Source organism: Coffea arabica, chromosome 10c (assembly GCF_036785885.1).
Source record: "Coffea arabica cultivar ET-39 chromosome 10c, Coffea Arabica ET-39 HiFi, whole genome shotgun sequence".
Taxonomy (NCBI): domain Eukaryota; kingdom Viridiplantae; phylum Streptophyta; class Magnoliopsida; order Gentianales; family Rubiaceae; genus Coffea; species Coffea arabica.
Genome location: NC_092329.1, coordinates 31002643 through 31018046, shown reverse-complemented (window position 1 = coordinate 31018046; position 15404 = coordinate 31002643). Strand labels below are relative to the sequence as shown.

General features: G+C 43.3%; 3 protein-coding genes across 3 annotated transcripts; all 3 read right to left on the bottom strand.

Moving 5' to 3' along the window:
- Window positions 1-297: 297 nt before the first annotated feature.
- LOC140015895 (uncharacterized) lies at window positions 298-924 on the bottom strand. The gene has a single exon (XM_072068727.1). The coding sequence runs from the start codon at window positions 922-924 to the stop codon at window positions 298-300; it is 627 nt and encodes a 208-aa protein (XP_071924828.1).
- A 1548-nt stretch (window positions 925-2472) lies between these two features.
- LOC140015894 (uncharacterized) lies at window positions 2473-2847 on the bottom strand. Its single transcript, XM_072068726.1, has one exon. It carries the CDS (start codon window positions 2845-2847, stop codon window positions 2473-2475), a length of 375 nt encoding a protein of 124 aa, XP_071924827.1.
- Window positions 2848-3012: 165 nt separating this feature from the next.
- Window positions 3013-4668, bottom strand: LOC113714060 (uncharacterized). Its single transcript, XM_027237857.1, has 2 exons — window positions 4587-4668; window positions 3013-3854 (listed from the first exon to the last, which is right to left on the bottom strand). Exons 1-2 carry the CDS (start codon window positions 4666-4668, stop codon window positions 3013-3015), a joined length of 924 nt encoding a protein of 307 aa, XP_027093658.1.
- Between the last annotated feature and the right edge of the window lie 10736 nt (window positions 4669-15404).

Below are 15404 nucleotides of genomic sequence, written 5' to 3'. Positions count from 1 at the left end.
GGCCGCGGCATCTTGGAACACCGAGGGCCAATAGTAGCCCAGGAGGAGGCACTTTTTGGCCAGTACCCGGGACCCCACATGGGCCGCACATAAGCCCTCGTGAACTTCACGAAGGACGTAGTCGCCCTCTTCTGGAGTCACGCACTTTAGCCAGGGGGACAGATACGACCTCCGGTCGAGAGTCCCCCCAGCGTAGGCGTACTTTGCAGCCTTGAGCTGGAGTCGGCGAGCTTCCGCCTTGTCCTCGGGCAGGACACCCGAGCTGAGGAAGTTCATCAAGGGGGTCATCCAGGTGGCCTAGCTGTCTATGGGCAAGACTTGGACGTGATCAATACTCTTTTGTTTGACCACCTCTACCAGGACTTCCTTGCTCAGGTAGGCAAATGAGGAGGACGCCAGCTTTGACAGGGCGCCCGTGCGCCTGTTCTGGGATCTCAGCACCCGCTCGATTTCAAAAGTATCAAACGGGGCTATTGCCTCCCGTACCTTGGCCAGGTATTTCTTCATGACCTCCTCCTTGGATTCGTATTCTCCGCGAACTTGGAGGACGACGAGCTGGGAGTCGCTCCGGACTTTGATCGCGGTTATACCCATCTGGTGGGCTATCCGTAATCCTGTAAGCAGGGCCTCGTACTCGGCTTCATTGTTGGATGCGGGGAAGTCAAATCGAAGAGCGAAGGTCAGCTCCTCCCCGGTCGACGAAATGAGCAGCAGGCCAGCTCCGCTCCCTTCCTTACTCGAGGCCCTACCCACGAACAGGATCCAAGGCTCTCCCGACCACGACTCCCTGGGCGGAGAGCTCTGCCCGGTGATGGCCAAGCTAGCCCCCTCAGCGAGGAAGTCCGCCAAGGCCTGAGCCTTGATAGCGGTGCGAGGCTGGTAGCCGATGTCGTGCTCGGCTAGTTCAACGGCCCACTTGGTCATTCTGCCCGAGACCTCGGGCTTTGTGAGTATCTACCGAAGGGGCTGATCCGTCATGATAACGATGCTGTGAGCCTGGAAGTAAGGTCGGAGCTTACGGGCCGCGTGTACCAAGGCGAGGACCAGTTTCTCTCCCGGTGTGTACCGCGTTTTCGGCCCTTGCAAAACACGGCTGACGTAGTATACCGGCCTCTGAGCCCCCTCGTCCTCCCGCACCAAGACCGAGCTGACGGCCCCATTGCAAGCGGACAGGTATAGGAACAAGGTCTCCCCCTGCTCCGGGGCGGTCAGAGTGGGCAGCTCAGCCAGGTAGGCCTTCAGGTCGGCGACGACTTTCTGGCACTCAGCAGTCCATTGGAAGTCTTTGGGAGCTTTCAAGATCCGGAAGAAGGGCAGTCCCCGGACCGCAGAACGCTAGAGGAATCTGTTCAAGGCGGCCATCCTTTCTGTGAGCCGCTGGACCTCCTTCACGCTCCTCGAGGGGGCCATGTCCATGATAGTGTGGAGCTTATCCGGGTTGGCCCGGATCCCGTCTCGAGACACCAAGAATCCCAGGAAGCTCCCCGACCTAACCCCAAAAGTACACTTCTTCGGATTCAGTCGCATTCGGCTCTCCCGCAGGATGCCCAGGATCTCCCTCAGGTCGAGGATGAGCTGCTGATCAGCTCGGCTCTTGACGATCATGTCATCCACGTAGACTTCCATGCTCCTGCCGATCTGATCCTGGAATAGTCTGTTGACCAGACGCTGGTAGGTGGCTCCCGCGTTCTTCAGGCCAAACGGCATAGTCCGGTAACAGTAGGTTCCCTCCTCGGTGATGAAGGAGGTCTTTTCCCGGTCCTCCTCAGCCATCTCTATCTGGTGGTACCCCTTGAAGGCATCCAGAAAATACAAGACATCAAATCCCACAGTAGAATCTACTAACCTGTCGATTCTCGGCAGAGGAAAGCAGTCCTTTGGGCAGGCTTTGTTGAGATCCGTGAAATTCACGCAAATCCTCCAGGTCTGGTCCTCCTTCTTAACCAATACCGGGTTGGCCAACCAGGTCGGGTAGTAGACCTCCAGGATGATCTTAGACTCCAGCAGTTTCCCGACCTCTTTCTTGATCACCGCATTCCTTTTTGGGGCGAAACTCCTCTTCTTTTCTTTCACCGGCTTGAAGCGAGGGTCCACGTTGAGGTGGTGGACGGCCAGGTCGGTCGGAATCCCAGGCACGTCCTCAATCGACCATGCGAAGACCTGGGAGTATTCCCTTAACAGGGCCTTCAAACCCTCCTTCTCCTCAGGGGGTAGCAACGAGCCGATGCGGATCACCTGGTCGGGCCGGTCCTCCCTCAAGGGGAATTCTTCTATCTCGTCCTGGGTGCCCAGCTGCCGGGCTTCCTCCCCTGGAATGCAGGGCTCCAGGCAGGTCGTCAGGGCGACCACCTTCTCCCGTCCTTGAAACATGGCCAAGTAGCAGGCTCGGGCCACCTCTGGATCACCGCGTACCTCGGCTATTCCTCCTGGAGTGGGGAATCTGACGCTGAGGTGGAGCGTCGAGAGGATAGCTCAGAGAGCGTTCAAGGCTGGCCGACTCAGGAACACGTTGTACGGGGATTGTTGCTTGACCATGACGAAGTTGACAGGGATGGTCCGGTATTTGGGGGCCTGCCCTACCGTGACCATCAGGGTGATCATTCCCTCCGGGTTGATAGGGGGTCCGGTGAAATCCATCAGTGGTGTCCGAACTGGGGTCAGCTGCCCGTCCTCCAAGCCGAGCCCCTTGAACACCCGATAGAACATGATGTCAACCGCACTGCCTTGGTCGACGTATACCTTCTTCACCCGGTAGTTGTTGGTGACAATGTCTATCACGATGGCCTCATGGTTTCCGGACGCTAGGGGAACTGCATCTCTTGGTCCGAAAGTGATCTCCTCGTCCATGCGCAGCCGTTTCAGGGAGTCATCCCCCTCGGGGGGAGAGGTCGCCTGCTCTTCCGAGCTGTGTGACTGTCTACCCCGGTGGGTTCCCCGGCGATGGTGTTTATCACTCCAACCAGGTTCTGGGTGTCCTGGTCGGGGGAGCGGCCCCGACGCACGTCACGCCGCTCAGGACAGTCGCGACCGGCCTTCGCCCCGATCTCCGCGGTAGGTGTGCCCGGGCTCCTGTCCGGAGCAAACTTGTCGCACGAATCGCCCCAGGAACCCTTTCTGGATCAGATTTTCAATCTCCTTCCGCAGGGCCCAACACCCCTCCGTGTCGTGTCCGACGTCGCGGTGGAAGGCACAGTACCGGTCCTGGTTCCTCTTGTTCCGAAGCGTCCCCATCTTGGGCGGCCGACCTCCCAGGCCTTCCGCCTCCATGACAGCTAGGATCTGGGCCCTAGTCCGAGTCAAATGGGTGTAGCCTTTCTCCGGGAGTGGTGGAGGAGCAGGGGCTTTCTCCCTCGAGAGCCGGTCAAAGACGTTTTTCTTGGCCGGAACATCCTTGCTCTCGAGGGGGTTTCCCCGTCCCTTCCGATCTCCGAGCTCCTGATCTGACTCTTTCTTCAGACGGCCTGCCTCCTCCACATTAGCGGCCGCGTGCGCCCTGGTCAAGAGCTCCTCCAGATTTTTAGGTGGCTTCTCGGCCAGCTTGTAGAAGAGTTCCTCTACCCTGAGCCCATTCACGAAGGCAACCATGACCACCTTTTCGTCTTTGTCCCTGACTTGTAGACTCTCCGCGTTGAAACGGGTCATGAAATTCCTCAGGGACTCGTCAGGCCTCTGCCTGATAGCTATTAGGTGGGTCGCATTCTTCGAGTAAGTTTTCGAGGAAACGAACTGGGCTACGAACTGTCTGGCCAGTTCACGGAAACTCCGGATAGACCCTGGTGCCAGACCTTGGAACCAGAGCCGAGCCTTCCCCTTCAAGAACATTGGGAAGGTCTTGCAGCGGATCTCATCCGCGGCTGTTTGCAGATGTAGACACCAAATTTTTCAACTTATTTATTTCTTTTTTTTATTTTATTTTATTTTTGTTTTAGTAATAACTATTATCTATTTCTTGTTTTTGAGGCACTTTTAGCATTTTAGATTATTATTATCTATTATTTTATTTTTAGTTTTTATTTCGTATTGGTTTTGCCCTCTTGGCCATTTATCTTTATTTTTATTGTAAGACGTTTTAGCCTAAAATTTGTCAAAAGGAGAAAATTATTCATAAAATAAGTTTCATTTCTTTTTATTATTTATAAAAAAAAAACCGCACATGCATGCTGCATAAGAATACATATATCATTTTCATGGGTTTTGTCTAGGAGATCGGATGGCCAAGGGAGAGGGCTGGAGAGGAGATTGATTTGTAGCCATTGAATGGAGGGTTTTAGGGTTGCTGACTTGTTATAAAAAGCTGAGAAGAAATCGCAGCCAAGGGGGGAGAAAATCAGGAGGCGACGGTAGAGGGAGAGAAGGAGAGAAAAAGGCTACGGGCAAGAAGAGCAAGAAAGAGAGTGACGGCTGGGTTTTTAGGAGGGAGAAAAAAAGAAACAAAGAGGTTTGGGACGGCTAGTTGAGTGAGGAAACTAGAAAAGAGGGACGGCTAGGGCGAGAAAAATCGGAGAGTGAAGAGGACAGCAGCAGAGCATGGAGGGACGGCTGGCAAGGTGCAACCGAGAGAGCTAGGAGGAGAGGGAGTTGCAGACAGTTAGGTTTAGAGAAGGAGAAGCCACCAAAAAGAGAGTTGGAACTGGTGGCAACCACGGAAAAGGAACCCGCCGCCACCATTGTTGCCGAAAGCTTCATCAGAAACGGTACCGTAAGGCTTTCTTTTGCCCTTTCTTACCAATAGTTTCTATTGATAAATGACGAGTCTATGAGAATCATGAGTTTGTTCAGTGTCTTGATGGCTGAATGTGATGTTTCCCGTGTGAGTGTGACCTCTTGTTCTGGTTCATAGGCCGCCTGCTAGAATCCTTAGATCGAGTTTTCTGCTGCAACAAGATTAAATCTTTCGACTTGTTGCAGCAGCTTGGGCATATTAGTCTCCTTTTTCCTTTTGTTTACTGAATCTGTGGCTCGTTTGAAAGGCTTGTTTTGTTCTCTACTTTGATTGGAATGCCATGAATAGCATCTAATATTAGAGCTGTGTTTGGAAAGGTCATTAGCTGTGAAACTGATGAACGAATCTGGGGGTCTAAGGAATTCCTCCTTTGCTCAATTTTTTTTTCTCTCATTGTGCGTTCAGTGTTACGTTGTTTGTCTCTATTTGGCCATTAGTTCTGGTCTGCTGAAATTTGTGTCCATAATCAATAACTTTGGTTTCATTTGAAGTATTCAGTGTTAAGGAGTTTTTGAGGGGATGGGTTCACTAGATTTGTTTGGAGCTTTGCATAATTGCTGCTTCATCGAAGCTTGCAGAAGGCATTTGTTGCTCAAAAAAAAAGTTTCCCCGCGGCTTTGTATGGGATTTTTCCCAAAGAATTTAACACTTGGCTCATGGTTTTACATGTAAATGATTTGACTCCCATCAGGTTTGTTTTAGTTTAGTAAACTTATGGTTTTGCCACTGTCCGTCCATTTCTATCGCTTGGATAAAAGAGATCAATTTAATTCCATCCGAGAGTTTGGAGAGATGTTTTCTATGTGTGTTGAGTCTTTTGTTTGTTTTTTATTGCAAGATTATGGTAGGGATTTTTAGATTTTTTATCTGGGGAATTTGGTTGGAAGCCACTGCAGAGGTTTAAGTCATTTTGATGGTGTTTTGATAAGCCATAAGGCTGCATCTGAAAAACATTGCAAAAAACCTCCTTAGCTGCCAAATTTGTTGTTGTAGCAGAAGGCTTTATTCGGTTACCTTTGTTGGCATTGATGTTTATCACTTGATTTATGATTGTTTCATCCTATCTGATTCCAGTTTCCCGAGTGTATCACGAAAAGACGCTGTTTTGTTTTCATTTCGCTCACTTGCAGTTTTCTTATGCTAGTTCAATAAGAGTTGTTTCTTTCTTCTGCCGTTATTTCTTTCATTTTTGGCAGTCATCAACTCAGATTTTCTGCCATAATCTTACAATAAAAGTGTGGTATTGAATTTGGTAATGGTTGGAATTGCATCTTGAGGTTTATTTCGGTTCAAAGTTTTTTTTTTTTGGTGATGCATTTGGTTAATAATGAAACACAGCATATCATATAGGAAAGGAAACCAGAATTGCAGAAGGCCTTCTACGTAATTGCATGGTTTTTGCATGAAAATAACTTCTAAAAATTACACTTTAACCCCTCAAGTTTCCCCTTATGCCACTATGACCCGGAAGATTGGGAAAACTAATCAATTTGATCTCTGTGATTTTGCAGCAATGCTACAAAGACCCAATTACATTCCAATCTCTTGCAATTAAGTCCTAAGTTGATTGCAATTTGAACTATTATTTGATCTTGTCCTTTACTTGTGGACCTTTGAGTTCTTAAATGTTTCGATTGGACTCGAATGATTGACTAATTCTTTCAATTAGGTCTTTGTCTGCTTTAAACCTTTGAGTATAGGTTGCTTAGTCTATTTGGGTGTTTTAAGTGCTTCAATTTCGTGTTATTTTTATTCCATGTAATTAATTGGTAATTAAATTGGTGCATTAATCCCTTGCTTTGGTGGTTTTAGCCCAAGTTATCCCTTGCTTTGCTTTGGGCATATTAGTCCCTCTTGTTAGTACATACTTGCATGTTTCACTACATTTCATGCATTTTTCTTGGTTTTTTAGCATTTTGCATGCTCCTCCAACCCTTTTCCCTCATTTTAGGTTTTCGCATTCTCATACTAGTTATAGGGTACATTTGCTTGAGAGTCCCCTTTCGATAAGGGAAACGAGCGAGTGTGGCTACAAAATAGCCTTAGCACGCTAGTTCTCCCTTCTAATCAAAGGAAAAATCAAAGTCGTAAAGTTAGGAGTCATTCCCGTACCCGACTTGATGCATTCCTCCAGGTTCATACATTCTCATTTTTATCATATCACTTTTCTCACTTTCTTTATCCACATTCTTTCACTACTTATATTTTTCTCAATCCACATGCCATGTTTGCATATTTTTCTTCTTTTATCATTTATTTTCTACCTCACAAATTGCACCCAATTGCACTTATATGTATCTACTATCATATTTTTATCCATTTGCACACAAACACCTTTATTTTCTCAATTGGCACACTTGCACTTTTCTTACATTCGCACACTTGCATTTTTCTTACATTTGCACACTTACACTCATATTTGAGTCCTCATTTGCACTAACCATGACCTCCATGAGGGCTTTTCTTATTGGCTACCACAACTCATGTGGTTGGGACCAAAAAGCCTCATAAGAGACATTTTAGATTTAGAATTACATTTTTCTTTCTTTTTTTTATATATCCATTAGTCACGTCCAACATGCAACACATATTTTGGGTAGAAGAATTAGGAAAAGTGGGGCTAAGTCACGCAACTAGCTTTGGCTAGGGTAAGGGAGTGCCTTAGGCCTTGCCTTTGCCTTCTTCCTTATCAAATGTGACCCCCGATCCCCTTTTTTGGTTACGTAGACCTAAAAGTTCTTTAAAAGGGTTTGTTTACTTTTTCGTTCAAAAACAAAAAATCATTTTTGGGTGACTTGGTACACCCTAACTTTATACCAAGTGGCGACTCCATTTTTTCATCCAAAAAACCCTTTTTGAACTTTATTTGGCCAAACCGTCGCATTTCACAATCCCACGGCCTTCTATTTTCACTTTCACACACGTTCACATACATATCTCACACACTACCTTCACACCATCAAAAAGTGGGGCGCGACAGATTGGCGACTCCACTGGGGACTTCCTAAGTGGGTCCGAGCATTTGATCTAGCCATTCTTTTCCGTTTTCTACCCTTTTTATGCATAGCATTTGGATATTAGGGTTGCATTTTTCTTTTTTAGGACTTTTTGCCTCGCGCGCATATCAAACTACCTCCTCACTCACGTATGTATGATTTGGTTGTTTGGATGTATGTTTTACTTGTCTTATCTCGCGCTTTGCATTGCATTTGGGTGGGGGACATCACCTTAGAACCTCGCGTTGGTTCTCGATCCCTCCCTTCCAAACGAGCACTAGCATACGTGCATGCATTATTTTATCCCTATTTTTCTTTTTCGTGGGCGCCATCCCACATCTCCCTGTAGGATTAGGATCGATTGCCTTGAGTAGGCGGATGGTGTGCCCTGCGCCCATAGCGCTACCTAAGGGATCACTCGAGCCACCGACCAAAGGCCCTGGGAGTGATGACCCTTCGCCTTTAGGTCTGAAGGTTTGGGAGCCAAAGCCTGTCTAGATGCATTAGTGAACCAAACCTCATGCATCCATGTTAGAAGTGCCTAGGATAAGTCGACCTACCCGGCTAGGAACACTAGGCACGAGGGGAGGGATCCCACCCCTCTTTCCTTATTTATCTTTTTGCTTTTAATTGCCCAACGTGTTACGTGATTATGTGTTGAACTAATGTTTCTTTGTCTCCTTGTCTTTTGCATTCACAAACGTTAGGAATAAGAGATCTGGCATGATCCTCTTTATAGAACCCATCTTCTTAGATAGGCTATTGCACATCCAAAGATTCTGATATGTTGCATTTGTAGGATGATAATGTCATATCATTTTAGGCCTACCCTGGCGTATAAAGGGTTCCTTTAGGTCACGTTTCATTTGTGTATTGCACATTTACTCGCTTTAATAAACTGGCATCATGCATAAACCATAGAAGGGAATGCCATTTAGGGGATCCCGTACTAGGAATAAACCGCCCTGTGTTTCGGATATATAATCCAATGAGACTTGCACGTTTACATTTTGTACCATCCGAAGGGGTAGTGCACAAGGTAAGGTAGGATCCGATCATTTTCAAGAGCGATCTTTGGAATATGAGCGTCTAATAATCACCTTTTGGCCATTTTATCAAAATTGGTAAAAATCCCTTGCTTAAAAGACATTAATTTGAAGAAATTCACAAGTAATTCCTCACTATTGAGACAATAAATAAATTGAGGCCAAAATTTGATTTTAGAAGGCTCATAGACTAATGCATCGCAATAAATTTTTGAAGCTACCAGTGGATAGATTGATTTTCAAATAAGCTGTCAATTCAATTCCCTCCATTGGACCATTTTATTCATCAATTTCATCTAGTCCATTTTATCAATTTGTCCGTTTTTTAGGGCAATCTAGTCGATTTTAAATAGACCACCAATTTCATTTAATTCATTTGATTAGTTTACCCATTCTTAGGTCAATTCAATCAATTTTGAATAAATCATCAGTTTCGTTCAAATTTCATTTGACCAGTTTACCCTTTTTAGGGTGATCTTGTCAATTTTGAATAAATCATCCGATACATTTGACCAGTTTACCTATTTTAGGGCAATTCGGTCGATTTTGAATAAATCATCATTTCGCTTAATCAATTGATTTCATTCAATTCATTTGGCTAGTTTAATTCACTTTTAGGGTTATCCATTCAATTTTGAATAAATAATCAAATCTAATTCATGCATTTGACCATTTTACCCTTTTTTAAGGTGATCCGGTCAATTTTTGAATAAATCATCAATTTCATCCAACCCAGTCGGCTAATTAAGGTTTTAATGTCAAATTTCAAATTCAGAAACCTAGTTATTTTCAAGATAATCACCCATTGCATTTATTTGATTTGGATGAATTAGGGTTTTGGTCTGTGTTAGGAGATTTCAAATTTCTTCAATAGCAAACTCGTCAAAGTTAAATTAATTTGTACAAATTCCTGGGCCAACCAAAACCATTCATTCGTTCGGATTTGTTAAAAGGTCTCCCACTATTCGATTAGCCCAAAAAATTTTCAAATTGCTTTTCGAATCAAATATTACCAAATTGATCGAATCCATCAGGTATGGTACAGTGCCTACCTCAGAGGATTACATCATTTTAGGCCTACCCTTGGCACAAAAAGGATTCTCCCATAGGACATGCATCCGAATTTTTTGGATATTTACTAACTCTTGTCTTTTTCTTTTCCTTTTCTTTATTTTATTGGAATAGCTAAGCGAGGGCTAGATCTAAAGGCAATTCCTTTCAAAATTCTCATGTAATATTTAAACATAGCTTCCCATTGAAGCCCCATCATAACACGATCCCGTAGTCGAGCCCAAAGGAGTCGTGTAAACATGAGTTCACAACCGGAACAATCAGATAGGTCTGCTACTACCGCTCAACCCGAGACTGCGAGTTTGGGGGTTCAGTTGACTGAGATGCTTACTAAGTTTGGTGAGATGGCTACCGAGATGGCGGCCCAAAGGAAGTTGATTGATGAGATAATTAGCAGCGGAGTTCAACCCGAACCTGTACCCGTAAGGCAGCCTGAGCAAGAGCCATTTGTCATACCTTCGGCTCAAGCCACCATTAATCCATCATTCCCTATTCCACCCGAAGAAACTTTCACCTATCCCACCGCAAATTTGCCATACACTTACCCTCCTTATCCTTCATTTTTTCCTACTCACATGCGAGGTCCACAACCCCAAGTCACTTCAAATATACCACCTGAGCCTCACACCTTGTATCACACTGCTGCTGAGCCTTTCTTACCAGATCATACTGTTCAAACCAAGCTAGAAATGGGAGAATCTTCTGCTCTTGTTGATATGAAGCTGCTCAAGCGCTTAGACCTTTTCGATGAGTTTATGAGGAAAAGTCAGGGGTTGAACAAACAAGGAGTCCTGGATTACGATGAACTTTGCCTTTTTCTGAATGTGTAATTGCCTGAGGGGTTCAAAACCCCGAAATTCAACAAGTATGATGGGACGGGTAATCCCAAGACACACCTCCGACTGTTCGCCAACAAATTGGGTAAGCCAACAGATAATGAAAATCTACCTTTGAGGCTATTCCCAGAAAGTCTGGAAGGCGACGCACTTGATTGGTATTCAAATTTGAAGCCTGATGAGATAAAGACTTGGATGGACCTATCTAATGCATTTATAAGGCAATATGAATACAACTGTGAACTAGCACCGACACGGATCACACTAGAGGGAACAAAGAGGAAGCCATCTGAGGATCATAAAACCTATGCTAAAAGATGGAGGAAAATAGCTGCAAAGGTTGAGCCGCCAATGACTGAAGATGAAATCATTCGCACCTTTATTAAAGCACACGATCCCCCGCATCTTGAGGAAATCTTTCGCATGACTGGATGCTCATTTGCTGCTATTGTCAATAAGTTTGAAGAATATGATGATTTTGTGAAGGTTGGAAAGATTATTAATGTGTCTGCCCTGAAAAATCAAGTGGAAGCTTTGCAAGGCAAAAGTAATAGTGGAAAGAAGCAACAACTCCAAAAGAAAGAGGGGGAAATCGCTTTTGTTTGGGATCGAAACCCTATCCCAAGACCCAAACTTCGACAATACCCTACCCACTCAAACCCTTACCCTTACTATTCAAACCCCCATCCTATTTATCACACTAATATCACTCATCCTCGACCTCGCCCTAATTACACCAACTCGCCTATAGCCCCTTTCCAAATATCTCAACCTAACTTCCAACAAGATCGACCCCGACCTCTCTACAATCAACAATTTCCTCCACCAAATAGACCCACCTATAATTACCCTCAACCCATTGAACCCCAAAATCAAAGTCGTTATCGCATTTTTACTAACCTTGGCAGGCCTCTGGACCAATTGTATAAACAATTAAAAGCCGCTGGTAAAATCGGCGTAATTCCCTCTCCAACTTACCTTCATGGCGTCCCTGGCGGATACAACCCACAGTACACTTGTGCTTATCATTCGGAAGCACCTGGCCACTCAACCGCCGACTGCAAAGCACTTAAACACAAAGTCCAAGACATGATCGAAGCAGGGGAAATAGTGCTAAAGAAAAAAGGTGAACAAGGGCCGAGCATAAGTACAAATTCTTTTCCTGAACACAAGGACACCTTTGAGGCATCCACCTCCAACGAAGAAATTTGAAAATCTTGAAGGAGTTTTGCACAATTGGATTGCCGAGTATTTTCTCTCGAAGGGAATTTCGATAAATCTGGGGATTGTCATTTGTTAAAATTCCTGAAAATCGGCACTGTTTGCTTTTGTGTAAATAGTTTTATCATGTTCAATCAAGTTTTTTGCTAAAACAATTTTTGCATTATCAAGTTCCTGTGATGTTTTTTTTTTTGAATTTTTCAATAGAGTGCATAAGTACATCTTTTCATTATTTTATATTGGTTGATTGTTTATTTTCATTCTAAATTCTTTCAATGGCCAAAAATAAAATTATTTGACCCTTTGGATATCACTGTTCTGGAATCCAATGATGGCAATCTCGATATCACTCACGACTTTGAGATTATGGAATCCGAGTTTCAAAATGAGAGTGATAGTGAAGAAGTATCTGATTCTTTTTCAAAAAGGTCTCGAACAATATGAAGAGAAATCCAAATCGAACCTTGAAGACAGAGATTGTTAACATATGGCACTGACACTGAAGTCAAAGAAATAAAGATCAGTAGACATTTGAATGAAAAGCAGGAAAAGGGAAGTTGTGTTGCCTGCCGAGATTAAAGTCCCTTCATTGCGTATTTTAATGGAAGCCAAGGTGGAAGAAGCTGATTAATCAAGGCAACATCATGAACAATAAGCTCTGATTGATAAAAAGTGTCTGAATGCTATGTCACGGCCGAAACTGCCAAAAACACATGACTCAAAAAGTCCACCGGCGATCTTTTGAAGAAGGGAACAAAGTGCTAAAGTGAATTTGCTAATGCGAGATGAAATCGAAGGTGAATTTGTTCTAAACGGGCAAGGCCCATTTATCGTTCAAAAGATGCTACCAGGTGAAGTACTTGTCCTAACAGAGATAGATGGACAGACATTCCCTCAACCTATCAACTCAGACATATGTAAGAAATTCTTTATTTGATTATGCAAATTTCTTTTAGGAAGTCATGCAAGGGACGAGACAAAAGTCAGGCCATCTTCTTTTCCAATCAAAACATTTCATCCCTAGTCATCCCCTTTGAGCTATCAGAACAATAATTTTCGTTTGACAGCCCCTGAGAATTGCAAACCCCACACTGGGGCAAACTCATTTTGGAAGAGAGAAAAGAAGGAAAAAGAAAACCCTATACTGGGGCAAATTTAGTTTTTTGAAGAATGTAAAAGTGAGGAAAATGCAATGAAAAATATAAAGAGAGAGAATTCAATCAAACTGGGGCAAATTTTCCTCAGTTTCGTTCGAAATTGGAGATGATTTCAAATGATGCAATCTCAGGTTATTTCACCTTTCATAAGAACAAATTGCTTTCAAGCCTTAACTTTTCTTGAAACACCCCACCTGACCTCATTACAAAAGCCCAAAAGTCCTGGCTTTCGTCACTTGCTGTATTTCCATTAGGAAATTCGCTAATCAACTGGCAAGTGATGTCCATAATGCCTTCACCTAAACTTATAAGGGAAGCGCATTTTACTAATGCCAGCAATCTTCAACTCATATTCCTGAGTCGATCATGGTCGAGCTTTTCCATTATTTCTTAGGTGAAAACCCGAAAGGGCACCTCAAAAAAAAAAGAGAAAGAGAAAAAAGGAAAAAGAAAAGAAAAAAAAGAAAAAACAAAAACAAAAAAATAGAACAAAACAGAAAAATGGTGGGGGCAACCTTGGTGAAAACCCGAAAGGGCACCAAGGTAGGGTTCTGCAACGAACGAGCACGAGGAGGAACAACTGGTGACTTGGTTCATTTGGATTTCTTTTCGTTTTGTACTACTTCTGTCAATATTGAATTTCGGAACAAAGATATCCAGAGACTCGAATAGGGCATCTGTTGGCTACAACTATTTCATTTTTAGATACTCTTTTGCAAACACATTCCTATGGAATTCATTTTTTCTCAAATATTTGTATTCATGACATTTTCATGGTATTAGGCATGATTGTTTACATCTTTTTTTGCATATTCATCCTTGCATGACATGTGAATTTATCATATATCATTTTTCTAATCATTGAGCTTTAATAAATGACAATCCCCCATGGTTTGTGCAAAGCATACATTCGGATGCAGTCATCATTGGAAATGGTTGTGATTCAACGAGGCCCGTTACACAGATCTCATAATATGGCTGAAGGCATTCCCGGTCAATTTGAGAAGAATCAGAGAGTTTTGAAGTGATAAATCCAGCTAAATCAGATACTACAGCCGAAGTTGACAAAGGCATCAAAAGACTTATGTTTACACGATTCTCAAAGGGAACGGGGTCAAATGATGGCGGCAATTTCTTTGTTCTTTCTCTTTTACAGAAAAATTGCGTGTACAAATAAAAGCAATCACACCTCGCACTGGAATCGGTGTAGGGAAAAGTTCTCCAGTGAACGAAAGCAAATCGAAAATATTGCAAGCAAATTTGATCAATGTAGACACCAAATTTTTGGTGTAATTTCTTTTACTTTTTATTCTCATTTGTCGTGGTTGCTTTTAGTTTTTTTTAGTTTCTAGTTTCTATTTTAATTTTTAAGTTTTAACGTAGAAAAATCATGAAAAAAGAGAAAAAAAGGAAAAGCATTCAAAAATTATGCTTTAGTTGTTTTGATTTAAATTCAATGTTTTCTTGGAAAAAATATGAAAAATGAAAAAAGGGGGAACCCCGATTGCGGGTTTTGGGCTATTTAAGAAAAAAAAAAAGAAAAAAAAGAAGGAAAAAGAAAGAAAAATTAGCATTTCATTTTTATCTTTTTATGCCTAGTTCCGCTCATTTTATTCAATCTGTCTTCATTAGTTATTTTTCTTAATTAGTTAATTATATTGTGTTAAATTATTATTTAAAAAAAAAAAAAGAAAAAAAAAAGAAAAGAAAAAAAAAATCAAAAAATCACAATTCCATTTCTGCCGGATGATCTTCTCCTCTTAAAGACTCCACCTCTCTCAACTGCGAACCATTCCCTATCCACTATCACAACTAAAAAAACAACAACAACACTTCACTTCCATTTTCCTGCCTTGGTATCATCGACGAGAGTGAGAAAGAGGGAGCCGAGCTTCTTGATTCTTTTCTTTCGGTCCGAAAACTAGAGAGGGAAGAGAGAGACTTGCGATTTAGCCTGTCTTCCATCCGTGAACTGGAGAAGAGCTTGAGACCAGATTTCCCTCATCCAGCCGCAAGCCAGAGCAAGGGAGAGAGGGAGAGAGCTAGCGGTCTGCATTTTTCTGGACTGCCGAGGGGAGGAAAATAATTTCTGCTGCTAATCGTGTGTGTGTACTCCAAGCTGAGGTAATTTCTGGAATTAAATTGACTAGTTAAGGGTAGGAGGTGTTGACTATGGGCTTGCATGTGGTGGTTGTGTGGTTAGATGTTAGATTAAGTCACAGAAAAATCTGATGTTGAAGGAACTGTGGTTGCCGAGAGCTTAAGCTGGAAATTTGCAACTTTATTTGACCAACTTATGATAATCTGAGTTAGTTATGTGCTTAGCTAGCTGGAAACTAAATGATTATGCTATA

Bases quoted from the DNA above. Each gene is read 5' to 3' on its own strand.
- LOC140015895 (XM_072068727.1), bottom strand. From the start codon at position 924: ATGACCAAGTGGGCCGTTGAACTAGCCGAGCACGACATCGGCTACCAG.
- LOC140015894 (XM_072068726.1), bottom strand. From the start codon at position 2,847: ATGGACGAGGAGATCACTTTCGGACCAAGAGATGCAGTTCCCCTAGCG.
- LOC113714060 (XM_027237857.1), bottom strand. From the start codon at position 4,668: ATGGTGGCGGCGGGTTCCTTTTCCGTGGTTGCCACCAGTTCCAACTCT. The intron at 3,855-4,586 runs GTCTGCAACTCC...ATCTGCAAACAG, and splicing joins CTCCTTCTCTAAACCTAACT to CCGCGGATGAGATCCGCTGC.